The 26,953-nt window shown below is 37.4% G+C and overlaps 2 protein-coding genes across 5 annotated transcripts in view; both read right to left on the bottom strand.

Moving 5' to 3' along the window:
• MCCC2 (methylcrotonyl-CoA carboxylase subunit 2) overlaps nucleotides 1-896 on the bottom strand; it is a 63,688-nt gene extending 62,792 nt beyond the window's left edge. The window contains exon 1 of one of the 2 annotated variants that reach the window (XM_079918954.1): nucleotides 626-896. In XM_079918954.1, coding sequence (XP_079775080.1) covers nucleotides 626-754 — 129 coding nt within the window. In that variant the 5' untranslated portion in view covers nucleotides 755-896. The remainder of the gene's footprint in view (nucleotides 1-625) is intronic. The other variant, XM_079918955.1, reaches the window with a different exon arrangement.
• Nucleotides 897-9,131: 8,235 nt separating this feature from the next.
• Nucleotides 9,132-26,953, bottom strand: part of BDP1 (BDP1 general transcription factor IIIB subunit) — an 88,696-nt gene continuing 70,874 nt past the window's right edge. For 2 of the 3 annotated variants that reach the window (XM_079917637.1, XM_079917638.1), the window contains 7 exons: nucleotides 25,437-25,491; nucleotides 24,869-25,046; nucleotides 23,914-24,118; nucleotides 19,168-19,207; nucleotides 17,436-17,700; nucleotides 15,445-15,691; nucleotides 9,132-11,824 (listed from right to left, as the gene is read on the bottom strand). In XM_079917637.1, coding sequence (XP_079773763.1) covers nucleotides 11,693-11,824; nucleotides 15,445-15,691; nucleotides 17,436-17,700; nucleotides 19,168-19,207; nucleotides 23,914-24,118; nucleotides 24,869-25,046; nucleotides 25,437-25,491 — 1,122 coding nt within the window. In that variant the 3' untranslated portion in view covers nucleotides 9,132-11,692. Of the gene's footprint in view, nucleotides 11,825-15,444; nucleotides 15,692-17,435; nucleotides 17,701-19,167; nucleotides 19,208-23,913; nucleotides 24,119-24,868; nucleotides 25,047-25,436; nucleotides 25,492-26,953 lie in introns of those variants that run through there. The other variant, XM_079917639.1, reaches the window with a different exon arrangement.

The following is a 26,953-nucleotide window of genomic DNA, read 5'->3' as shown; positions in this document are numbered from 1 at the left end:
CCATGGGACAGACTGAAAATTTCCAGCTCTGATATTTCACAAACCAGGAGTTGTTTCTTTAACGTTGTGATACCTCCCAATTCCAAGAAAAGTCATTTAAAGATAAATATTTTCTATTAACATAACCAACCATTTCAAGTCTGGTAAGCACAACCCAGGGTCAGCTGTGCTAGGCCAGTGGTTCCCAAAGCTGGCTGCCACCAAGGCCCTGCCCTCCCCTCTCAACAACTTCATTAACAATGCAAACACCAGGACCCCACCCTAGAGACGGAAAAGGTCCAGGGTGGGGCTAAGGCAGCCATATATTCAACAAGCTCCCAGGTGACTGCTAAGCCAGAGAGCCACTGGTTTTGCGAACCAATGATTTTAAAGATACAAAGTATAGTGCCAGTGCTAAAAGTGAACTAAAATGTACCTGATTTGGAATTGTTTTCTTTTTCAAACCTCACGACCCCCTGGTGCGTCCCCGAAACATGACTGGGGATCCAGAGAAAACAGCAGCGACTGCTGAAGTGTGCCTACCCTGTACCTGCTTCCCAGTCTGGCCAACGCCTTGTGCCGTCGGTGAAGAGGAATCACTGACTCGGGCTGGGTACTCCAGGCCCGGGCCGCTCACCCGCCCTACCTGGTAGATGGCAGAGCTCGAGTCCGGTTGGGTGCCCAGCGTCGCCACGGAGTCCCCATGATAGGCGCGCGGCGCGGGGGCAGCGGCGCGGGCGCACCGCCGCAAAGCTAATCTCGGGGCGGCCCACATGGCAGCAGGCACAGAGGCAGGAAGGAGCGTGAGAGAGCGGCCTGCGCCGGTCCGGGGCCGCGGCTTTCCCCTCCAATTCCCACGCTTCGGGATACAGCTCAGCCCAGGCCTTTGCAGTCCCAACCCGCCTGAAACCTCCCCGATTCTGAGGCCAGCCTCGGCACGTGCCGGCGCACGCCGCCCGTGATTGGTCAGCGCTGAGCACCACGACCCCTGAATTCAGCGAATAAGGGACAGAAGTGCAGCCCCGCGAGGCCTGTCCCATCGCGAGCCCCGGAGCGTTGCGGTTCCCGGGGTGGAGCGACCCTTCTGCGTCCTCCCGGTCTCCCGAGATGCTGAGCTTAGGAGCTGCGGCTGAGTTTGCTTGCTGTCGGCCTCTGTGCTTTTTCTATGTGCTGTTTTCTTCTTCCCCTGCTGCTACGAAGGGTGTTCCGGGGCTTGAAAAAGCTTATCCTTATATGAGAGCTGGAAACTGAACAGGCTTATTAAGCTGCCCTAAGAAACTCTTTAAGGGGATAACCATTCATTAATCAAATATGTCTTTAATGTCCCCTACCAAGTGCTCTTCTGGAGCGGGGAATACAGTGGAGAACAGGCAGTGTCCTCTTTTATAAAGCGGAGAGAACATAAACAAGTAAATAAAAATTCTAATAGTGATAAATTACAACTTAGATGTACAATTATAACGTACTTCTAAAACTTTGCCTATAACAAATCTGAGCTTCCTCACAATTTCTCATCCACTGGACAGTGAGAAAAAATTAATCTTATTTTGGTCCACTTAAGTCTTAGATTTAATTTTTGTATATGGTGTTAGGTAAGGGTGTGGCTTCATTCTTTTGTATATAGATATCCAGTTTTCCCAATATCATTTGTTGTAAAGACTGTCCTTTCCCCATTGAATAGTCTTGGCACCCTTGTGAAAAATTATTTCATAAGCAATGATTTATTTCTGGACTCTGTATTCTGTTCCATTGGTCTGTATGTCTGTCTTTATGCCAGTACCACACAGTTTTTTGATTACTGTAGGTTTGTAGTAAGTTTTGAAATCATTAAGTGTGAGTCTTCCAGCTTTGTTCTTTTTCAAGATTTTTTTAGCTATCCAGGATCCCTTGAGATTCCATCTTAATTTTAGGGTAGGTTTTTCTATTTCTGCAAAAACTGCCAGAATTTTTATAGGGGCGGCATTGAATCTGTTGATCATGTTGGGTAGCATTGACATCTTAACAATATTAAGTCTTCCAATCCATGAACATGGGATGTGTTTCCATTTATTTATGTCTTCTTTAATTTCTTTCAGCAGTGTTTTTTCGTTTCCATTGCGCAAGTCTTTCACCTCCTTGGTTAATTCCTATTTTATTCTTTTTGATGCTATTGTAAATGGAATTGTTTTCATAATTTCCTTTTCAGTTTGTTCATTATTAGTGTATAGAAATGCAACTGATTTTTGCATGCTAAGTTAGTATACTGCCAATTTGCTGAATTCATTTATTAATTCTAACAGGTTTTGTGTGTGTGTGTGTGTGTGTGTGTGTGTGTGTGTGTAATCTTTAGGGCTTTGTAAAAGCCATCTGTGAATAGAGATAATTTTACTTTTTCCTTTCCAATTTAAATGTCTTTTATTTCTCATTCTTACCTAATTGCTCCAGCTAAAACTTCTAGTACTATGTTGAATTGAAGTGGTGAAAGTGAACATCCTTGCCTTTTTCCTGGTCTGAGAGGAACACTTTTCAGCCTTTCACCATTGAGTGTAATGCTTGCTGTGAGTTTTTCACATGTGACTTTTTTTTTTTGGCTGCATTGGGTCTTCATTGCTGCGCGCGGGCTTTCTCTAGTTGTGGTGAGCGGGGGCTACTCTTCGTTGCGGTGCACAGGCTTCTCATTGTGGTGGTTTCTGGTTGCGGAGCACGGGCTCCAGGCGCGTGGGCTTCAGTAGTTGCGGAGAGCTGGTTTCAGTAGTTGTGGCTTGCGGGCTCTAGAGCACAGGCTCACTAGTTGTGGCATACAGGCTTAGTTTCTCCGCGGCCTGTGGGATCTTCCTGGACCAGGGCTCGAACCCATGTCCCCTGCGTTGGCAGGGGGATTCTTAACCACTGCGCCACCAGGGAAGTCCCTCACATGTGGCTTTTATGATGTTAAGGAGGTTTCCTTCTATTCCTAGTTTGTTGAATATTTTTATCATGAAAAAGTTTGAATTTTGTCATCTACTTTTTCTGCATCAATTGAGATGATCATGTGAAGTTTGTTCCTTCATTCTGTTAATGTTGTGAACTACATTGATCATTTTTTTCTATGTTGTACCATCCTTGCATTTCAGGAATAAACCTCACTTGGTCATGATATATAATCCTTTTAGTATGCCGCTGAATTCAGTTGCCAGTATTTTATTAAGGATATTTGTATCAGTGTTCATAAGGGATATTGGTCTATAGTTTTTGGGGGTTTTTTTTGTTTTGTTTTGTTTTTTTGTAGCGTCTTTGTCCTGCTTTCACGTCAGGATAATGCTGGCCTTATAGAATGAGTTAGGGAGTGTTCCCTCCTCTCCAAGTTTTTGGAAAAGTTTGAGAAAGATTGGTATTTGTTCTTCTTCAAATGTTTGGTAGAATTCACCAGTGAAGCCGTCATATTCAGTGCTTTTCTTTGTGGGGAGATTTTTTGATTACTGTTTAGTCTTCTTACTAGTTATAGGTCTATTCAGGTTATCTATTTCTTTGTGATGTAGTCTTGGTAGGTTTTGTTTCTAAGAATTTGTCCATTTCATCTAGATAATCCAATTTGTTGGTGTTCAGTTGTCCGTAGTATTCAGATTTACTTTTTACATTTTTCTTTATTAATTTTCATTTTTAAGGGAATACAATAATTCAACTTTTATCATGAAAATAAAGGTATTTTTTACCTCCTTCTCTCAGAAATGATCCCAGAGCAACAAAGGAACACAAAAAATAATTCATATCCCACCTTCAATTAAACTAGGGGATATATAAAGACAATAGGCAAAAATTGGAATAATAAATTTGGCAAAATAAAGGAAGTTGAAATCTAAGTGCTTGCAGTGGAAAATACAAACAAGTAACAAGTCAATTTGTCTCTCAGAATTGGTGGTACCAGGAATTGGTGGTACCAGGTACAGAGAAATATGTGCATAGAAGTGGAGAAAGGTGGTAGAGACCAAGAAATGGTGGAACTACTTGAAAATTTGCAGAAGAAGTAGTTAAAACCCCAGGTTTCCACCCCCCAGTCTGTCCAGGAGATATATATTCCCTGGAGAAACTGAATCTGAAATGTTCCAAATTTAGGGACACTAGGCACTGGTGAAGTGCCAAATTGAGACCAGAGAGATTAAGTGACAGTCTGAAGGCCAAATCAAGAGAGCCCCTCCCCTCAAGTCTCTTTTCCCACCCAGTTCCAAAATGCTGGCTACCAGATTTATATAGAAGGGAGTCTAGAGAAACCTTACCATTTTACAGAAAAGATCTACAAAGTGACATTTGAGGTTCTCCAGTGAAAAAACTCCCTGGAAGATTGATCTACAGGGATTTCCCTGGGGGTCCAGTGGTTAAGACTCCCTGCTCCCAATGCAGGGGGCCCAGGTTCGATCCCAGGTCAGGGAAATAGATACTGCATGCTGCAACTAAGACCCAGTGCAGCCAATTAAAAAAAAAAAAAGCAACATTTAAAAAAGAAAATTGGGGCTTCCCTGGTGGCGCAGTGGTTGAGAGTCTGCCTGCAGATGCAGGGGACACGGGTTCATACCCCGATCCAGGAAGATCCCACATGCCGTGGAGTGGCTGGGCCCATGAGCCATGGCTGCTGGGCCTGCGCGTCCGGAGCCTGTGCTCCGCAACGGGAGAGGCCACAACGGTGAGAGGCCCCCATACCGCAAAAAAAAAAAAAGAAAAGAAAAAAAACAAAAAAGAAGAAAATTGACCTACAGTGTAACCTACAAACTGACATATCCTACCTACCCTCCAATAAGCTTGTAAAAAGCTCCTAATCAGCTTTTTTAGACTTTCTCTAACATATGCATGGATAGCCAAGGATCAATGGGCATTTGAAGAAAGCTTTCTGTTGCAGTTCCATAATGGTTAACACTCTGGACTCTGAAGAAAGCTTTCAATACGAAAAAAAAAAAAAAAAAACAGAAAGAAAGAAATGTTTAAAAGGAAAAGAAAAAGACACCCACTACCACCAAGAAAACAAAAACAAACAAACAAAAAAGAAACCATCAGGGCAAGGAACAGAAGAAACTATAACATCCTTGGAGAAATGAAAATATATTGCATCCATCAAAGACCAGGATTATGAAAAAATTTTAAAAAGCTTTTGAAAAAAATATAAAATCAAGAATTCCTTGGCTGAGGGACTTCCCTGGTGGTAGTGGTTAAGAAAGAGCCTTCCAATGCAGGGGACGCAGGTTCGATCCCTGGTTGGGGAACTAAGATCCCACATGCCACGGGGCAACTAAGCTCGTGTGCCACAACTAAGAAGCTTGTGTGCCACAACTACGGAGACCATGCGCTCTAGAGCCCGCATGCTGCAACGAAGAACCCCATGTGCCGCAACAAAAATCACGTGTGCTGCAACTAAGGCCCAACACAGCCAAATAAATAAATAAATAAATAAGAATTCCTTGTCTAGAAAATGTAACAAAAGCTAGAGGTTACAGAGTTTAATTAGCCATTTAATGAGAAAGTTCTTTTTCTTTTTTTGGCTGTGCCACGCGGGATGCAGAATCTTAGTTTCCTAACCAAGGATTGAACGTGTGCCCCTTGCAGTGGAAGCAGGGAGTCCTAACCACTGGACTGCCAGGGAATTCCCTAGGGAGAAATTATTAAAAGGATGGGAAAACAGATGTTCTAAGGAGATAAGATACTCTACTAGCCTTTAAATTTATTAAATAAATGAGAGGTTAGCAAATATTTCCCATTGGCATTACATTTTATTCTTATTTAATGTTATAGTTACTTAAATTTTTACTTGTTTATATTTATCCTGTTTATCTTATCATCATAATTCAGTTTCTAAGTCTGTTTGCTAAGAACAAAGAGCATTCCTATAATACTTTAAAAAAAAATCTTGCTTTAATAGCTCCAAGGGCCAGGCTGTGAGAGGATGCTAGAGAAAGTACATTTGCGGACTTCCCTGGTGGCACAGTGGTTAAGAATCCTCCTGCCAATGCAGGGAACGTGGGTTGAGCCCTGGTACGGGAAGATAGCACGTGCCGCGGAGCAACCAAGCCCGCGGGCCACAACTACTGAGGCTGCGCTCTAGAGCCCGTGAGCCACAACTACTGAAGCCTGTGCTGCACAATAAGAGAAGCCACCACAATGAGAAGCACGCACACCGCAACAAAGAGTAGCCCCCGCTCGTTGCAACTACAGAAAGCCACGTGCAGCAACGAAGACCCAACGCAGCCAAAAATAAATTAATTAAAAAAAAAGAAAGTATAGGGCTTCCCTGGTGGCACAGTGGTTGAGAGTCCGCCTGCTGATGCAGGGGACACGGGTTCGTGCCCTGGTCCGGGAGGATCCCACATGCCGCGGGGCGGCTGCGCCCGTGAGCCAGGGCTGCTGAGCCTGCGCATCTAGAGCCTGTGCTCCGCAACGGGAGAGGCCACAACAGTGAGAGGCCCGCGTACCGCAAAAAAAAAGAAGAAGAAGAAGAAGAAAGTACATTTGTTAGTTTTTTTTTTTTTTTGGCCATGCCGCACGACCTCTGCAGTGAAAGCGTGTGGAGTCCTAACCACTAGACTGCCAGGGCATTCCCCATTTGTTAAAATCTTAACTGCAATACAAAAATCAACTGTTTTTCTATGTTCCATCAATAAACATACAAATGAAAATAAGCAGTTAAAAAACACCATTTATAAAGGCATCAGAGAACATCAAGTACTTAAAAAATAAATCTAAAAGATGTGCCTCTCCTAGGCATTTACACAAGAGAAATAAGAACATGTCTACAAAAAGATTTGTACAACAATATTTATAGTATCTTTATTCAAAAGAGCCAAAATTTGGAAACAATCAGTAGGAAAATAGATAGCAATTATGGTATATTCATATGTGGTATATGGATAAAATGGAATACAGCTTAGCAACAAGGAACTACTGATACGCTACGAAAATGGATGAATCCCAAAAATGTGTTGAGCAAAAGTAAACAAATACAAAAGTATACATAATATAAAGTTCAAGATCATATACTGCATATATATATAAAGCTCAAGATCAGGCAAAACTAATCTGTGGGTGGCAGTGGGGAAAGGGCTTAAAGGAACTTTCTGGGATGATGGAAATGTCTATTTGTCTTGTGGGGTGGTACACAGGTGTATACATTGTCAGTAATCAAACTGAAAGCTTAAGATCTGTGTACTTTATTAAATGTAAATTATGCCTTAAAAACGTTCATTGCAGAAAACTGTGTTGATTTAAAATTATGAACTAAGTCAAAGGATGATTCACATTCTGTGACTTTGATTCTGCACATTTGTTAATCAGAAGCATCAAGATTCTTAGCCTGGGCTTCCCTGGTGGTGCAGTGGCTGGGAGTCCGCCTGCCGATGCAGGGGACACGGGTTCGTGCCCCGGTCCGGGAAGATCCCACATGCCGCGGAGCGGCTGGGCCCGTGAGCCATGGCCGCTGAGCCTGCGCGTCCGGAGCCTGTGCTCCGCAACGGGAGAGGCCACAACAGTGAGAGGCCCGCGTACCGCAAAAAAAAAAAAAAAAAAAGATTCTTCGCCTTCTCTCTACGGCTTTTGACTAACAGTTACTTCTACAAAGGAATTGACACTTGATTTTTCTCCAATAGAAGTAAAAATTGAGAAAATCTCACCCCCGCAAAAAAAGGGGCAAACAAAAAAATGAGGAGAGAGAGAAGGGGGTGGAGAAATGGAAAATAGCAGAGAAAAGATAACTTAGGGAACATGTAAAGGAGATTTAAAAATCTGATTAATAGGAATTCCAGATATAAGAACAGTGAAAGTGAAAGAGAGAAATTATCAAAGGAATAATGCAAGGACATTTCCCAGAAGGGAAGGAAATGAGTTTCCATATTTAAAAACGCCCATGACATACATGCCCAGCAGCATGAATGTAGGGGCAGGAAAGGGTGGGTGCACATTACTGAGCAGAATACCAGGGTCAAAGAATATGTAAATAGGCCACATTCGAAGGATAGAGAATCAGAATGGCAAAAGATTTTTAAACACTGAAAACCAGAATATAACCAGAGCATGACTTTGAAATGAAGTGGAAATTATTTTCAAATTATTCAAGAATTCTATTCAGAGCCCAACTAAGTGAGAGAGTAGAATAAAGAACTCTCAGACATGTAAAGTCTCAAGTTATGTTATCATCCATGCACCTTTTGCAGTAAACAGTGGAAGATGTGCTTCTCCTCAAGAAAGACAATGACACTGGCTCCAGAATAGGGAATCCAAACCAGAAAAGATGGGTAGGGAATTCAGAGAAGTCCCAGCATGGCAGCTGCACTGCACATGGAGACCTGTGAAGCCTCAGTCCAGATTAAAGCAGGAAGGAAGAGCTCCATAAAGTTTTCCAGGAAAAAAGGAGAAGGAAACAGTTTATCTGACAGCTTGACCACGTGAAAAGTATAAACAGAGCATTTATAACTAAGTATAAACAGACTTGCCAGAGGATGTTGAAAGTTAAGCCACAGGTTCAAAAACAAACCCAAAGCAAATGAAAAAGTGAAACACTTCTTAATTCCAAGAAAAACAAAAAGTTGTACCAGAAAGGAAATGCCATCTTAGTTCATTAGGTGGTACAGCAGTGAAAAATTACAATTAAAACAGTACAAATACTGAATATGGATTAACCCCAAATTGTGATTAACATTGGGAGAAAGCAGGAAAAGAGTGAGGAGGAGAATTGTAAGAAAGTAAAATCCTTATATACCATAATAAAAGGTCAACTGACCATATAAAAAGTCCAGGTTTATAGTATATCCATAACTAAAGTTTCCCATTTGTCTTTCTCTACAGAGAAAAAAAAGTGGGAAGAAAAAAAAGAGTAAAAGAGATTGAGTTCTTTTAGCCAAAAATTCATTGCATAAGGAGCAAATAAACAAAAAAGTAAGCGACTCTTCTTATGTCCCAAATGTGGGGGAAAGTCTATTTTTATTCTTGCAAAATCAAAGTAATATCCTTCAGAGCATGCACGTAAGAAAAAAATTAATTCTCCCAAATATACTATACTCTCATGGAAGGAGGGAAGGAAGGAAGGGTAAGCTGTACTTAAAAAACTATTTTTTGCTCACTAACACATTAATATCTTTATTAAGTCAATTTGAAAAAAAAGGACACAACAGAAATAATATAAAATAACTTTTATTTACATAATTTACATCTATAGAATATAACTGCTTTCTTTAGAACAAGAAAATTTACAATGACAGATATTGCTTTTTGTCAAAGACTTCTTCAAGCAAGATAGTATACATGGTCACTTCTATTTCAAAAAACATGGTGGTAAACAGTGGATATTCATATTTTTATGTGCCTCAATCATTTACCAACAATTAGGCTTTGAAGCCATCATGTTGATCACTTGCTAAGACGTAAGTGTTCAGGAGGAAAAGTCAAGAAAAAAATAAAGACCTTTAATCATATCTCTTTTAAGATTTATAAAATACAAATTCTTCATAACATCATCTTTACATGAGTCAGATTAAACACAGGTGTGAACAAGTCTTTCCACCTTGTAAGGTAAATACACTGATTAAGTTTCTTTTTCCAAGAGTAGTTTTAAGGACGTAATAGTAGGATAATTTAGTTGTCTGACTTGATTCTCTAACACAATGAATGCCCAAAGACAAAATTATCCTTCATACAATAAGAAGTTACATCTTCCATAAAATTAGCTCATTGTAGATGAACAAGAGACAGATGTTAACAAAGTTAAAAAGTAATATTAAACAAGGGATAAAATAATAGTTTAGCTATGACAACCAAACACCCAAACTAACATGAACTAAATGAAAGAAGCCTTTTCAGAATATGAGATTTTTAAAATTTATAAAAACAGGGCATTAAAATAGCTATGTGATTTGCTACTATGATTTCTGTGACATATTAACCCCATGAAATAAATAAATGCATATCTATAGAGAATTTCCTTATAGATCCTCCTTTATGACAAAAAAGTTTAAACTGCAAATTTCACTATAAGGCAATGAATAAGAAATGCTCTAATATCAATTGTTTTCATAAATTAGGATTACTGTTATACTCGCCAAGCCAAATCCAATTTTACTAATGAACTTGAAAACTGGCCACCATTTTTTTCAAATTACAAACAGAATTAGACATTAAAATATCTTCCCAACTGAAATACTGATTTCATAATGCAATCAAGGGTTTAAGTGTTAGGCACAACTCACAACTCCAGTGACAAATATCTCATAGGTAATGACATGGGCACCTTAAGGTAAGAAAACTACTGTCTAATGTATGGGTCAAACTAAAAACCCAACCCATCCATGTCCATCATTTAAGTATTGCCTGTAGCTGTTTTCATACTGAAGTGGCAGAGTTAAGTAGTTACCACAGAGGGCATCTGGCCCACAAACTCGAAAATATTTTCCAGAAAATGTTTCTGACTCCTGATCTAACCAACCCAGAAGGCTTTTCAAATAAAAGAGTAAATCTGTTCTTTCAGAAGTTTAATTTGAACCACCAAAGATTTGCTTGGGTGGGTAACAGAATTACCTATGTAAATCACAAAATCTCAAAATTAAAACCAACCCTTAAATTCATATTGATGATAATCACTGACTTAATAAAGTCTTATTATTTTATTTTCTGTTTTTAACATCACAATTATGTTCTGTGCATAAAGGTCTAAGTACTTAGTTCCTCATGGAGAATTTAATGGGGGGGAAAAAAAACTACCAAGAAATTGTTTTTTAAAAAAGGAATGTGTGTATGTGAGCATATGTGTGTGTAATGGAGATGGAGTTTTGTATGGAAATTTGCCTCATAAATAAATTTAAGGATTTTTTTCCCATACAAATCCTGAGATTATCCAAGAAATAAGAAAAACAAAAAATTCACAGTACAAAGTCAATATACTAAACTATGAGAAAAAAATGTATTCAAAAAGTATATACTATCCAAACAATTTAGTTTTATCACTTTAAATACCTTTAAAATTAAAGAGGGGAAGGAGGCAAACATAAATTTGTTAATGCTTTCTTTACCCATAATCTCAGGGGTAGAAATAATTAAAACTGAATATTCTTTTAAATAAAAAATTTAAAAATAAATAAGCTTTTTGATGTTTTATCTTTATAAATAGTAAGTTTAAATACTAGTTCTTCAATTAGGACTAATGTTACATCAACATGAATTAGAAAAATACACATTTTTCAGTCAAATAGCTGATAATAGAAAAGTTTTTAACATTTACCATACTAAAGTGGAGTTTCACAATTTCCTTTCACACACTTAGAGGCAACTGAAAAGGCCTTCACCATCCAAAAAAACAAAAAACAAAACCAAAAAACACTAAACAAACAGAAAAAAACCTTCACAAAAGGTTTGCTAAATGTTAACTACAATCCATCTCCAAATACGTCGGCACTGTGATTTATACAGAGACATTTATCCACAACATTCCAAGATGTCCATGTGTATTCAACACAGGAAGAGTCAAAATGTAAACAAGAGCTGTTACTTCTGTCTGAGAAAGCAGTCTTAATTGCTTGGTATTTCCAAAATGCTGAATCAATCAGAAGGAAAGGAACCTCAGCAATGTTTTTCACTGATTACAAAAGCTTCAAATCAAGCCTATTAAATATTCAAAATCAACCTAAAGAAAAATTGCCAGTGAGGCTTTTTGCCAGATACTGCTTTGTTGATATAACTGACTGTGGAAATCCTAGCCTTAGAAAAAATAAAAGAAAAAAAGAGAAGACTTTTATTCTGTTTCATCCACTTCAATAAAGATATCACTAAAGAAATATTCAGAGACTGTCATTGGCTCCTCTTCCGGTAGCCGGTTTTGGACATCTTTACATTCTCCTTTCGGTAAGGGATGATTACAAGAAACCTAAAAAGATAATAAAAATAAGTATGCAGTATAACATTTATATATTGATAGTGGTATTCTAAATCGATATCTGTTTGAAAAGCAATATAGCAATAAATATTAAGAGTTTTAAATGTTTATACTCACTGACCCAATAATTTCATTTCTATGCTGTTATATTAAGGAAATAATCCTAAACATAGTAAGAGATAAAATTGTAGCATTCGTTATAATAAAATTAAAATCAACAAATATACAACACAAAACATGATTAGGTTGACTGTAGTGTACACATGATTACTTCACCCTAATTTCTGTGAAAAAAAATAAATACTGAAAAACATAACATTATTAAATCGATAATGAAAACATTTTAATGACCAGAATAGAAGGACCCATGAAACAGAACAGTACGTAAGGAAATAACAGAAATTAAAGCAATCCTATCAAAAATTAGCATACTGGGCTTCCTTGGTGGCGCAGTGGTTGAGAGTCCGCCTGCCGATGCACGGGACGCGGGTTCATGCCCCGGTCCGGGAAGATCCCACATGCCGCGGTGCGGCTGGGCCCGTGAGCCATGGCCGCTGAGCCTGCGCGTCTGGAGCCTGTGCTCCGCAACGGGAGAGGCCACAACAGTGAGAGGCCCACGTACCGCAAAAAAAAAAAAAAATTAGCATACTTATAAATCTAGAAAAAATGAAGACAGCATGGTATTGGCAAAGGAACAGACATACATATCAATGAAATAGAAGACTAGAAATATCCCTAACACATATGGATGGAAATTTAGTATCTGATAAAAGTGATATTTCCAAAAAAATTTGAGAAAAGTTGGATGATCCAATAAATTATGTTGGACAACTGTATAACTATCTCACATAAAGGAAAAGTCAGACCTATACTTCACCAATATATAATAAATTCTAGATGAATCAATAAACTTAAATGTAAAAACATTTTTTAAAAATCTACTATAAAATACCATGGGAAAATGTTTTTATAATCCTAGAGTTGGGGAGAGAGAGTGTGAAGCAATGACATGAAAGCCAGAAGCCATAAAAGATTGATAAATTCACATACGTAAAAATAAAAAATGTCTGCATGGCACAAACCACCATACACAAAATCAAAAGATAAATGCCATAGAGGGAAAAAAATTTACAACCTGTATCACAGACATTATGTGTTCATTAAGTCTATGAAGAATGTCAAAAATGAACACTGATAATACGCTAATGTAAGGAAAAAGGCCCTCTCATATACTGCTGATAAGAATAGAAACTTATATAATCCCTACGCAGGACAATCAGGCAGTGTCTGGCAAAAGAATAATCATTCCTTTAGAACAGCAATTCTATTTCCAGGAATTTAACCTATAAATGTGAAAAATCGTCCATTTATAAGTTAGCTGTTACCACATTATTTGTAGTAAGTAGGAATAACCTAAATGCCTACCAGTGGGAGGCCAGTATCACTCTATGGTACATCCAAACAATGGAATATTATGTAGTCATTAAAAATAATGAGGGCACTTAGTCCTGAAAATAGGAAAATTTATGTCCACGCAAAATGCTGTATACAAAAGTTCACAGCTTTATTCATAAAAGCAAGCACTAGATGTCCTTTGGTGGGTAAATGAATAAACAAAACTGGTACATCCATACTATGGAATACTATTCAGAAATAAAAAGAAACAAACTATTTGATACATAAAATCATCTGGATGACTGTCTAGGGAACTACCGTTGAGTGAAAAGACGCCAATCCCAAATATATGATTCCATTCATATAACATTCTTGCAATGACGAATTTAATGGCAACCAGCTTGCCAGAAGATAGAGAGAGAGTGGGGAGCGGGAGGGAAGTAGGTGTGTCTATAAAAGGGCAACACAAAGGATCTCTGTGGTGATGGAACTGTTCTGTATGTTGACTGCAGCAATGCAATATAGTGGTTGTGATATTATAGGAGAGTTTTGTAAGATGTTACCACTGGGGAAAACTGGGTAAAGGGTAGATGGGATCTCTCTGTATAGTTGTTTACAACTGCATGTGAATCTACAGTTATCTCAAAATAAGAAGTTAATAATTTAAATTTTTTAAAGAGAGCAAGAGAGAGGAGGAAGCCCTTTATCTACTGTTTTGCAAGGTCTCCAAGACATACTATTAGGTGAAAAAAGCAAAGCAGAGACTGATACACTATTATTTATGTAAAAAAGAAGAAAAATGTTTATATTTGTGTATATTAAAATGTCTCTGGAAAAGTAAACCAAAATCTGATAATACCATATACCTGTGGAAAGGAGGAACTAGGAAGCTAAGGGACAGATGTGGGAAACTTTTTCCTATAAACTCTCTTTTGTAGGTTATGAATTTTAAGACATGTGGAATATATTGCTTACTCAAAAAACTGAAGAAGCAATTTGAGGGTAACATTTAGTTTAAATTCTTCCCTCACACTACATACCAAAGTCAATAACCATGAACAGAGTTAAAGTTTTAAAATTTTATACCTCTGGAGAAAAACTTTTCATCATAAAAGCAATTTAACAAATTGCAAAGAAACAAGTAATGGATTTGACTAAACATTTAAAAGTTATGTATAACAAAAATTCCCCCAAATTTAAAAAAGTAAATAAACTTGGAAAAAATACTTGCAGTAAAGAGCTAAAAGGTACGTGGCTTATTTACATACATAAGGATCTCATACAAATTGGTAAGAAAACTACTAAGATCCCCAAACCTATAAATCAGCAGAAGATGGGAACAAAAAAGAAAAAAAATCAGAAAATCTAGTAAATATATGGGAAAGAACACAACTCACCAATAACTGAAGAAATGCAAATTTTAAAAATGAAATGACATTTCCAACACCCCACCACCATTATATTAAATAAGAAAAACAAATGTATTTTAAAGAGTAATATCTCAGACTGGCAAGAATGTGATTAAACCGCACTGTTACACTGCTGGTAATTACAACTATTCTCCAAAGTAATTTGGCAAATAATAATAAAGACTCATAAAATCCTGGTCTCAGAATATAGTTGTAGGAAATAATTTAAAATATTTTTAAAACGTTAAAAATGTTCTTTACAAAAGGACTCCTTCCTTTGAGGCTCATGCTATCCAATAGATGGTCACCAGCCTTTTCCTTGTTGAGATCTGAAGTCACCCCAATGTTCTTCCAAAGTCTTTGATACAAGTTCACAAAATTTTCTGCCCCAGTACCTGCTATTACAGCTTCAGAGTGCACAGAAATGAAACATGCAAACGAATTCTAATTTTACTGTTCCTTGAATTTTTGTAGGTGTCATGACATTTGTCCCAAAGGAAATAAAATGCAAGCACTGCTTTGTTTTGCTTCCACAGGTCAGAAGGGTCTCTGCAGTAAAGGAATGGCAATTAAGTGTCCATTTATGGTTAGTTCAATGGCTCTATATTAAACTAGCTGTAACTTTCTAATTCAACACCTTATCTTCTTCCAGTACAGTGGGGTAGGATAGGGAGGAGATGGAGTGGAGTTGCTCTGCAATAATTTCTGATATTCAGATGAAAATACAATTGCCATGTTTTTCCAAGTTGAGTCTGATATCCAACCCATTCTACACAAATAAACAAACAAAGAGTAGTTATCACATACCTGAGTTGCTGAACTATCAATATTTTTAGGTTGAGTATTAACAACAACACTTGGAGATGGAAGATCAGAGGACTCTTGAGTTTTTTTCTGGCTTGTATTGAGCGGATTAGATCTTTTCAGATTCTGTCTTGATACAGGTATAAGAGGTTTCAGGCGTTTCTTGCTACGAACCTGAGTAGGTTCATCAGACTCCAAACTATTCTTTGAACATATTAAAGACAAAAATCCCAGGGGTCTTCTGCCAGGTCTAGAAATGCAAATGTAAAGATATTCAACAATATCCAGAAAGACACATTCTTTTTTTTTTTAATATTTATTCACTAAATTTTTCATAGGCAGGATATTGCAGCAAAGAAGCTGAAAGCAGGAATGTGCCAAGTTCTATAGGACATCTATATCTGTATAAACTTTTTTTTTTTTTTTTTTTGGCCACGCCGCCCAGCATGTGGGATCTTAGTTCCCCGACCAGGGATCAAACCCATGCCCCGTGCATTGGAAGCACACAGTCTTAACCACTGGGCCACCAGGGAAGTCCCAGGAAGACACATTCTTAATGCCAACTTCTTTCCATGAATGCTAAAATGGCAGGTATGATACCACAGGAGTGGCACACCTACTAAATACTGATACACTAAGTACTGATATCACTCTGCCATGATGTATATTTGTGACAAAGGTCAAAGCTTACTCTAGAGCAGTACTTCTCAAGCCTGAAAGGCATACAAATCACGTGGGGATCTTATCAAAATGAAGATTCTGACTGAGTTGGTGGGGAAGTGGGGCCTAAGTCCTGTATTTCTATTGAGTTCTCAAATGATGTCCCTGCTGCTGGTGCCAGGACCACACTTTGAGTAGAAGGGCTCTAGAGCAGGGGTCAGCAAGCTATGATCCACAGGCCAAGTGAAGTCCACCACCTGATTCTATAAATAAGTTTACTGGAACACAGCATGCTCATCTGTTTACATATATGGTTACATATTACATATGTGGTATATTATATATATACACACCACATATGTAATATGTAACCATATATGTAAAAAGATGTGACTACATATCTGTTGAGTAGCTGAGTAGTTGCAACAGAGATATATGGCCCACAAAGCCTAAAATATATACTACATGATCTTTTGCCCCCAAAATTTGCTGACCCTTGTTCTAGAATACTGCTTCTCAACTGTTTTAACCCAAACCCCCATGATGCTACCCTCATTCTATTTTCAGCACATCTCTACGCCAGAAAAGATGTAGTTTATATAACAAAAACACAGGTTCGTTAAATATGCCTTTTCAAGTTATACATGTCATTTCCCCCACTTTCCTTTAGTGGAGACTAGTACATGTCCTCCCTCTCCAACTCACCAACTCCACGTTAATGATTTGAATGCTGCCAACAAGCCAATAGTTATCCATAACCCAGAAGACTCACTTCTAGAGTATGAGGAAATAATGTGGGAGAGGCTGGCTTTGGGCTTAAATTCCACACTTAGTGTTATAGGGAGAAAGCCAGGGTTTACCTCTCTGGTATGCCACAAGAGAGAAAAACGCACACAGTATTTGGGACTTCAATAAAACAACCTCCAGAGCTACTTCTGATGTTAGCCCTATGTCTCAGACCATCTACGTCTGCACTGGCAGCTACTGTATGGTAGAATAAATAATTATTAAAATAATAACCACGAACAATCTGGAAAAGAAAGGGTGCAATACTAAATTCTAAAGATTTTCTATCTAAAATCAAAGTTTCAGCACTTAAAGTTAAGCTCTAGTCATACGCAATGTCCTCCAAAAGTGTCTGACCTTACTGTATTTCCTTTGGTGACACCCCTTCCCTTTACATTTCTGACAGAGGGGTATGATTACAAAACACCATCCTTAGTACTGGACTTAGTCGTTATACATGTTACACCTATTCCATATAGGTTATATTTATATACTGAGAGAGAAAAATGGAGAGAGAGAAACATTTATTAAAGATTTTCTCATGATACCTGGATAGTGGGGTTTTTGAAGACGATGTGATGCTATCCATTTGTTCAGACTTAGAAGCAGCACAAGTTCTTTTTTCCTTATCAGACACCCCTATCTCATCCTGAGGTAACTGAGATGTATTCTTTTCTTGTGTATCTGTTATTTTATCAAGAGGTTTAGATCTGATACTCTGAAAAGTTGGTTCAAGTTGCTCTTTCTGAGGTTCTGGAATTGTATGTGTGTTTCCTGAGGTAGGGAAGATACCTTGTCCCTTGTAAGACTCTCCTTCAAAAAAGAAAATAAATGGTAAGCACACATATGGAAATTAATACATCCAATTAAATTGCAATATTTGAAGAAGAAAACCCATGATATTCTATCATGAACCTACCCTAATAAGAGTAAGCTAAATTAAAAATTAGTGGACTATTAGGAATATTATAATGGATAAAAGCTATGGTAACAGCTTCTACCTTCAGATGTAAAATAGCTGTATCAATATATTTTGACTTAGAAAAGCTTTCTCCATAAATATTTCTTGAACTAGCAAAATGAAAAAGTGATCACTTTCTAATTAAGGGTAAAGCTAAGGTCAGAATGGCCATCATCACAAAATCTACAGTCAATAAAAGCTGGAGAGGGTGTGGAGAAAAGGGAACCCTCCTGCACTGTTGGTGGGAATATAAATTGGCACAGCCACTATGGAGAACGGTATGGAGGTTCCTTAAAAAAACTAAAAACAGAGCTACCATATGATCCAGCAATACCACTCCTGGGCACATAACTGGAGAAAACAATAATTCGAAAAGATACATGTACCCGAATGTTCATTGCAGCACTATTTACAGTAGCCGTGACACGGAAGCAACCTCAATATCCATCAACGGAGGAATGGATAAAGAAGATGTGGTACATATATACAATGAAATATTACTCAGCCATAAGAAAGAACGAAAAACGCCATTTGCAGCAACATGGATGGACCTAGAGATTGTCATACTGAGTGAAGTTAAGTCAGACAAAGAAAGACAAATATCACATGATATCGTTTATATGTGGAATCTAAAAAAATGGTGCAAATGAACCTATTTACAAAACAGAAATAGAGTCACAGATATAGAAAACAAACTTATGGTTACCAAGGGGGAAAGGGCAGGGGGTAGGGAGAGGGATAAATTGGGAGATTGGGATTGACATATACACACTACTATATATAAAATAGATAACTAATAAGAACCTACTGCACAGCACAGGGAGCTCTACTCAATACTCTGTAATGACCTATATGGGAATAAAATCTTAAAAAGAGTGGAGTTATACATATACATATGTATCAGTTATACATATATATAACTGATTCACTTTGCCGTACAGCAGAAACTAACACAACATTGTAAATCAACTATACTCCAATAAAAATTAATTAAAAACAAAAAAGGATAACACTAAGGACCTATAAAAACTCCTTAATACCCAGCTTTCTAATTCCTTAAATGTAGTTGTTGAGCTTTTACAGGAAATCCTGGAGCTATATGATTTTCTATTAAATACAGGATGAAAGTAGCTTTCCATGGCCACCAAAGTGCCAAATCTAAGATCTCAGAAGGGAAGAAAAACCTCTAATAATAAAGGCGTGATTCTTAGAGAAAAATGAGCAAGACTCTGCTTCAATCCCAAATTTAAACAAGATATATCAAAAATAATCAGGGGTACTTAGCAAAATGCAACCACATTAAAATTTATTTTACTCACCTGTTTTCTCCAAAACATTTAGTAATTCCTTTGAACACACCTGTTTTAAGAAAATTTACAAAAAAAAATTAGAAATCTATTTGTCAAATAAAATTAATTTTATTTCCTTCTTTCTTTCTTAATTTTATTTCCTTCTTTCTTTTTTAAGTAAAGAAAACCTGTATTTCCCAGAAAGCTAGGGTCAGACATGTTTTATGGGAATTCTACCAAACATTTATGAAAAAGACACTGCAACTATTATTTAAATTATTCCACAGCATAGCAGAAGAGGGAAAGCTTCCAAATGCCTTTTATAAATCAAGCATCATATTGACACCAACTAACCAGTCTCAAATCAGTGCAAAAATATCAAATGAAATATGACAAGCATAATTTAGCAGCACATCGAAAGACTAAAACATCACAATCAAATAGAGTTTGTCTGGGAATTCCCTGGCGGTCCAGTGGTTAGGACTCCACGCTTTCACTGTTGAGGGCACGGGTTCAATCCCTGGTCAGGGAACTAAGACCCACAAGCTTGGAGGCACAGCCAAAAAAAAAAAAAAAAGTTTGTTTCAGGAATACAAAGATGATTTAATATTAGAAAACATATTAATAAAAATCAACAGATTTGAGGAGAAAAATAATACCATCTCTCTATTTGCAGGAAAAGTGTCCAATAATATCATTCTTAAAAAAAACCCGTAAAATTGGACAGGCATTTTCTTAACACCGTAAAATACAACTATTGCAATCCGAAAGGCAGCATCCCACTTCATAAACACTGGAAGTATTCCCATTAAAGTCAGGAATAAGAAAAAGTTGTCCACTATCAGGACTATTTTCTGATTTTTTAAAGTTATATTACCCAATATAATTAGAAAAGAAAGAAATTAAAGGTGTAAAAAGTAGAAGAGAATAATTAAAATTATATTTGCAGATGATATGACTGTTTACTAAGAAAACTCAAGAGAACCAACTGAAAAATTACTACACATAATGAGGGTAATTCAGTAAAGCTCTCTAGATTAAAAAGAACTCAATGATAATAGCAACAAAAAAGATAAAATTCTTAGATATAATCCAATAAGAAATGTACCAGATTTATATGAAGAAGAACTTAAAATACCCCTGAGAGACAGACACAAAAGAAGTCTTAAACAATTGGAAAGACACACTGTGTTTCTGGACAGGAAGATTCAACATCACATTTATGATGTCAATTTTCTCTATGTTCATCTGTCAACTTAGTATGATCCTAACACAAGTACCAATAGGGTTTTTTTTTTTAAGCTCTGAATAAGCTAATTCTGAAATTAATATAAACTTTAAAACATATAAGCAGACTTCCCTGGTGGCACAGTGGTTAAGAATCCACCTGCCAATGCAGGGGACACAGGTTCTAGCCCTGGTCCAGGAAGATCCCACATGCTGCTGAGCAACTAAGCCCATGTGCCACAACTACTGAGCCTGCGCTCTAGAGTCTGCGAGCCACAGTTACTGAAGCCTGCACGCCTAGAGCCCGTGCTCCGCAACAAGAGAAGCCACTGTAATGAGAAGCCCGTGCATCACAATGAAGAGTAGCCCCCGCTCGATGCAACTAGAGAAAGTCTGCGCGCAGCAACGAAGACCCAACACAGCCAAGAAAAAAGAAAAAACGTAAGCGACTAGGAAAAACTTGGAAAAAGAAGAAAATTGTATTGGGGGTTGGGGAGAGGGACAGACTATCCCTTTTTTTTTTTTAATTAATTTACTTTTGGAAGCATTGGGTCTTCATTGCTGCGCGCGGGCTTTCTCTATTTGTGGAGAGTGGGGGCTACTCTTCTTGCGGAGCATGGGCTCTAGGCATGAGGGCTTCAGTAGTTGTGGCTCGCGGGCTCTAGAACGCAGGCTCAGTAGTTGTGGTGCACAGGCTCAGTTGCTCCGCGGCATGTGGGATCTTCCTGGACCAGGGCTCGAACCCGTGTCCCCTGCATTGGCAGGCAGATTCTTAACCACTTCGCCACCAGGGAAACCCCCAGACTATCCCTTTTTAAGATAGTAAAGCACTTAAAAGCTACAATAATTAAAACAGTGTGATACTGGCCCCAGAACAAATAGGTAAATCAATGAAGAAGAAAGGAAAGTTCAGGAATATGCCCAAATATGTATGGGAATTTAATATCTGACAAAAGTGGAATTTCATTTTTTTTTTTTAAAAATACACCTTTATTTTATTTTTTGGCCACACCATGCAGCATGCAGGATCTTAGTTCCCTGACCAGGGACTGAACCCTTGCCCCCTGTGGTGGAAGCTCTGAGCCTTAACCACTGGACCACCAGGGAAGTCCCCAAAAGTAGAATTTTAAATCAGCGGACAAAAGATGAATTATTCAATAAATGGTGCTGGGACAAACGAATAGGCATCTGGTGAAAATTAAGTTGGTTCCACTGTTCTTAAAACCAAAATAAATTCTATACAAATCAATAATATTAATTAAAAGAATTTATATTAAATTCAAGGTAGACCTTCAATGTATAACACACTCCATAAGCTATACATAAAAAGACTAATAGGGACTTCTCTGGTGGCGCAGTGGTTAAGAATCCGCCTGCCAATGCAGGGGACACGGGTTCGAGCCCTGGTCCAGGAAGATCCCACATGCCGCGGAGCAACTAAGCCCGTGTGCCACAACTACTGAGCCCACGTGCCACAACTGCTGAAGCCCGTGTGCCTAGAGCCCGTGCTCCGCAGCAGGAGAGGCCACCGCAATGAGAGGCCCGTGCACCACAAGGAGGAGTAGCCCCCGCTCACTGCAACTAGAAAAAGCCCACGCGCAGCAATGAAGACCCAACGCAGCCAAAAATAAATTAATTTTTAAAAAAAGGCTAATAAAAAAAAATTTTCTTTTTTGGCCATGCTGCACGGCTTGCGAGATCTTAGTTCCCCTACCAGGGATCGAACCCAGGTCCCAGCAGTGAGAGCACCCGAGTCCTAACCACTGGAATGCCAGGGAATTCCCCAAAAGACTGATATATCTGATTACAGAAAAAAAGTATTTGCATGTCTGAGTACAGTGTATATACATTCTAGAATTTAAAATTATAACTTCGGCTATTTATAAGCAATTTTTTATCGTTAAAATGCTGAAAACAGTTTAGAAAATAAAAGCCACAAACAGGCCCAAGAGACACTATACATACTTTTCTTATATATTCAGTCACACCAATGTATATCTATCATTTTTTAAATGGCCTATTTTAAACTGGTGACCTAGTTTTGCATATAATGATGTACTCTGATCTTTTTTCCATGTCATTAAATATACTTTTAAAATAAAATGAAACAGTGTCTGCATGGAATGCTGACAAAATGTTGAAACAGGATGACTGATACATAGGGATACATTATACGTGCCAGTCTACCTTTTTAAATGTTTGAAAACTTTCACATTAAAAAGTTTAGCAAAAAAAGTCTGTATGAGAAAATCACAAAAAGTAGAATTAAAAGACAACAATCTGAGAAAAAAAAATTTGCAACTCATATCACAGACATACAAAACAGAGAGTTCCTCCAAATCTACAAGACAAAGATCAACAAACCCAATTGAAAAATGGGTAAAGAGTATAGAGTCACGTCAAAGGAAATACAACTGGTTCTTAAGCGTATGAAAAGATGTTCAACCTTACTCATAATAAGAGAAATTAAAAACTATTCCAGGATACCACTTTTTAACCTATCAGATATGGCAGAATACACCGCCTCTGTTGTCTACTATCATCTAAGGACTATTGGTCTTCAACTGTCCCTTTGAGAATATAGATTCTAATTTTTCCATAGTGTTGTTCTATAGTGTAGTAACTTATGATTACCAGAAACAAAAACAAGAGGGTGCTTAAGAAACTTACAACACAGTGGCTGGTAACTGAATCTGCACTGTATTGTCAGGCGTCCCTGAGGTAGTGATGAATGAGCTAAAGAAGTATGTGTTTTGCAAGGGAATGTTTCATAAATGAAGAGACAGCAAAAGAAAAGCCTGGGACATGAGAAGTACGGTGCATTTGAGAAACTGAAAGATGGTCAATATGGCTAGCGGGGCAGAGACCAGCACAAGATGAGATTAGACACAGAAAACAGCCAAACAAAAACAGTGCCTTAGAGGTTCTGGTTTTATTCCTAAGAGCAATGGGAAACTTTAAGCATTATGATAATGGTAGTGATGATATCACTATTACCATTTTACACAGCAGGGAACTCATTCAGAGAAGTGAAGAATCTTGCCTAAGATCCCACAGCTGTTAAGTGGTACAGCCAAGATCCACATCTGTATGATGCTTTCAGCTTAATTTTTAGCCAATGACACCGAGCTGGGAATGGATTTTCTGATTAATATCCATCAATTTTCACCTAGAACTGGTTGAAAGTAAAAATCCAAAACTGGTTTTATCTGGATTATTTATGGTAAAACGTATTAGAGCCATCTTTTTTTTTTTTTTTTTTTTGCGGTTCGCGGGCCTCTCACTGTTGTGGCCTCTCCCGTTGTGGAGCACAGGCTCTGGACGCGCAGGCTCAGCGGCCATGGCTCACGGGCCCAGCTGCTCCGCGGCATGTGGGATCTTCCCGGATCGGGGCACGAACCCGTGTCCCCTGCATCGGCAGATGGACTCTCAACCACTACGCCACCAGGGAAGCCCCTAGAGCTATCTTTATATAAAGAGTCTAAAGGAAAAAGAAAAATAGATCCGTTGCAATATGGCCGTCTTACTTGCTTAATGATTCCATCTTACCTCAGAGGTATATTTTTGACAATCATCTCTTAAAGTGAGTGAACTTTTTTTGGCAGGAGGAACATGGTCACTTTCGTCAAGCCTACAATGAAATCTCTTCCTAGATACAAGATCCAAATTAGCAGGAGGCTTTTCAGAATCATCTCTTCCAGAATTAGATAAACACATGTCATCCTGACCAGCTGAAGTTACTGGAAAACTGATACTGCATAGAAAATACACACACATTAAATTAGTTATTTTATGAGGTTAAAGCCTGAGCTATTCCAATGAAAACTGCCAAAAAACTTCAAAGTAACTAATATATACGTGGCCATGGCCACAAAAATGTTAGTTTTGAGCTCCATTCATACTTACAAACTCACAACCTAAGTTCCATAATATTGAATTAAATCTGAGGCATAAAAATAATGTTTTCTTTGTCAGTAAAGCTAAATTTTAGTCTAAAATGTCTCTTCCTAATATAAAAGGCTTCAATTTCTAATGTTACTTCATAGACAATAAAGCATCTTAACCAATGACTATTAAAATACAACTTAAGAATTCTACAGCAAAGAATTAAAATAAATATCAAAAATATTTTAAAATGTATCCTTTGTACTATTTTTGCAACTTTCTGTGAATGTATATTTATTTCAGAATTTTAAAAATATATAAATGTATACAAAGTAACCTTTAACAGATGCTATTTTATGATTCAGACTGCTAAATTTTTTTAGCTTTCAAAATACTTAAAATACCAAAAGTTTCATACAAAAGTATTATATTATACATTTAAATGGCATCTTTATCAGATATAAAATCAGTAATTTCTTCTCTAATTTACCACATAATTACTAAATAAGATCTCCATGACAATTACAAATAATGTTGGTGAATGGCTTGTTCAATCAATACTATTCAATTCATAAAGCACCCCTTCCCCGTAGCAAAAACAGTTTAGTTGATTCATTACCTCATGTCCCCCCTTTCCTCTGTATTCACTGATTTGACCAATATGGGGGCTGGCAGTAAAGGGTTTGGCATTAACTGCATAGTGGTATCAGCAAATTCTTCTACTGCATTGGTTGGGATTTCCACCAGAGTTAAAATGAATGCTTGTTCATCCTCACCTTCTTGATGTACATTAGCAACTAGATTCATTATCAAAGTTTAAAAGTTAGTAATGAAAAGCTGAACCATGAAATGACAGAAAATCATTAATTTATTTCACTTCTAAAAAGTCTCATGACAACTTATCCCGAAGAATAAAAAACTAAATTATACCCCTCAAGAAACAAATAAATAAAAATTTTGTAAAGGATAAAGATGATTCACTATGGAGAAAATTTATAATTCCTTTTTTTTTAAGATTTATAATTCTGAATAACAAAACTTATATACAAAATACTTCAAGTTTTTTTGTTTTTTTAAATTTAAGGCCATCATAGACCAACAAAAACTGCTTTGTTTTTCCATAGTCAAATGGGCAATAAAAAACATAATATTAGGTTCTAAGACTCTACTGAAGCAGATTATCATACCTGTTAGGTCTTGAGGATTGTTTATATTCTCTTGTTGGACTTCTGGAATACTACACTGCCATAAAAAATTAAAATGAAAGAGTGAGGTTGACCAAATCTCAGTTTTAAAAAGTTTTCCTGACAATGTGATACTATGAACAGTTATTGTTTCAAAAATCAACAACTTATCTAACCTATATACAGAATTTTTCAAGTGTTTTGAAACTTTTAGCTGTACCAATAGAATTTTGATTCCTTTAAATAAACACATATATATACACAAGGGAATTATGACTAAATTGTTAAATACGTGTAGGCTATGAAATGATTTTTGAAGTAACAGAAAAGGGAGATCCAAACACTTCAACCTTCTCTCTATCGCCATCACAGCAGCCACTGTACCATTAGTAGGTGACATGTATATGGAAGCGAACTGGTCTCCTTGCCCCCAGCATGGCTCCCTCCAATCTGTTTTCCACAAAACTGTAAACATTGTTTTCTGTAAAATGCAATTCCAATTGTAATTCTCTACTACTTAAGATCTTAAAACTTTCACTTTGCAACCAATAATGTCAGTAATTGACTCAGGCAAGAATCATCAATGCGTACTAAATTACTTACTAAGTGGAAAAGATGCAATTATAATGGAGAAAACTGGTAGGTACCATTCTACCCAAGTGATCAGTCAGCAATACCAATAATGGGACAAACCAACATTATGTGTCCCCTGATATGATGCAAAAGAAGAGCAAAACATCACCTATGTAGTACTCTTGCAAAAAAACGTTTAACCTGAATCTAATAAGGAGGAAGCAGTAAAAGAAATCCAGATTATAGACTAACTTGGACTCTTCTAAAATGTCAAGTACAGAAAAGAGGAAAAAGGGCAAGAGGACTACTCAAGATTAAAAAAGTAAGAAGAAATGACAGCTAAATGCACTGTAAGAGGTTTGATTGCAGCTGTATATTACACATTATTATCAAATCAATGCTAGGTAGTATGGTAATACTGAGTGTGGTAATAGTATTGTCATTTTTCTGTAAGAGAACGTCCTTGGTCTTAGATACAAGCTGGAGTATTTGTGGGTGAAGACTCATGTCTACAACTTACTTTCAGATGGTTTAGTTGTTTTAAAGTACCTACCAAGATGGAGAGCAACACAGAGAGAAAATAATGTTTAGAGCTAGGTATGCACGCAAATGAGGCAAAATGTTAACAGATTTCTATGTAAGATTCTTGCAACTTTTCTCTAAATTTGAAATTATTTCAAAATAAAAAGTAAAAATTAAAAAGTTGGGTGGTAGGGGAAAATCCTATAACTTTGGATGTAACCCAAACTCCTTAGCAAGCCATAAAAATTCATTTTATGATCTGTCCCCAGGCTACCTAACTTCATCTCTAAGCACTTTCTTCATTTATATTCCACTCATAGCTACTTATACATAGCTACTGAGCATGTCATACTGTTTCACACTTGTTCTTTGTACATGTTCCTCTCCCTGTAACTGGCTAATTCATACTTGTTCTTCCAGATCAA

This window comes from Stenella coeruleoalba (assembly GCF_951394435.1).
Source record: "Stenella coeruleoalba genome assembly, chromosome: 3".
NCBI classification, from domain to species: Eukaryota; Metazoa; Chordata; class Mammalia; order Artiodactyla; family Delphinidae; genus Stenella; species Stenella coeruleoalba.
This window is presented reverse-complemented; position numbering and strand designations above follow the sequence as displayed.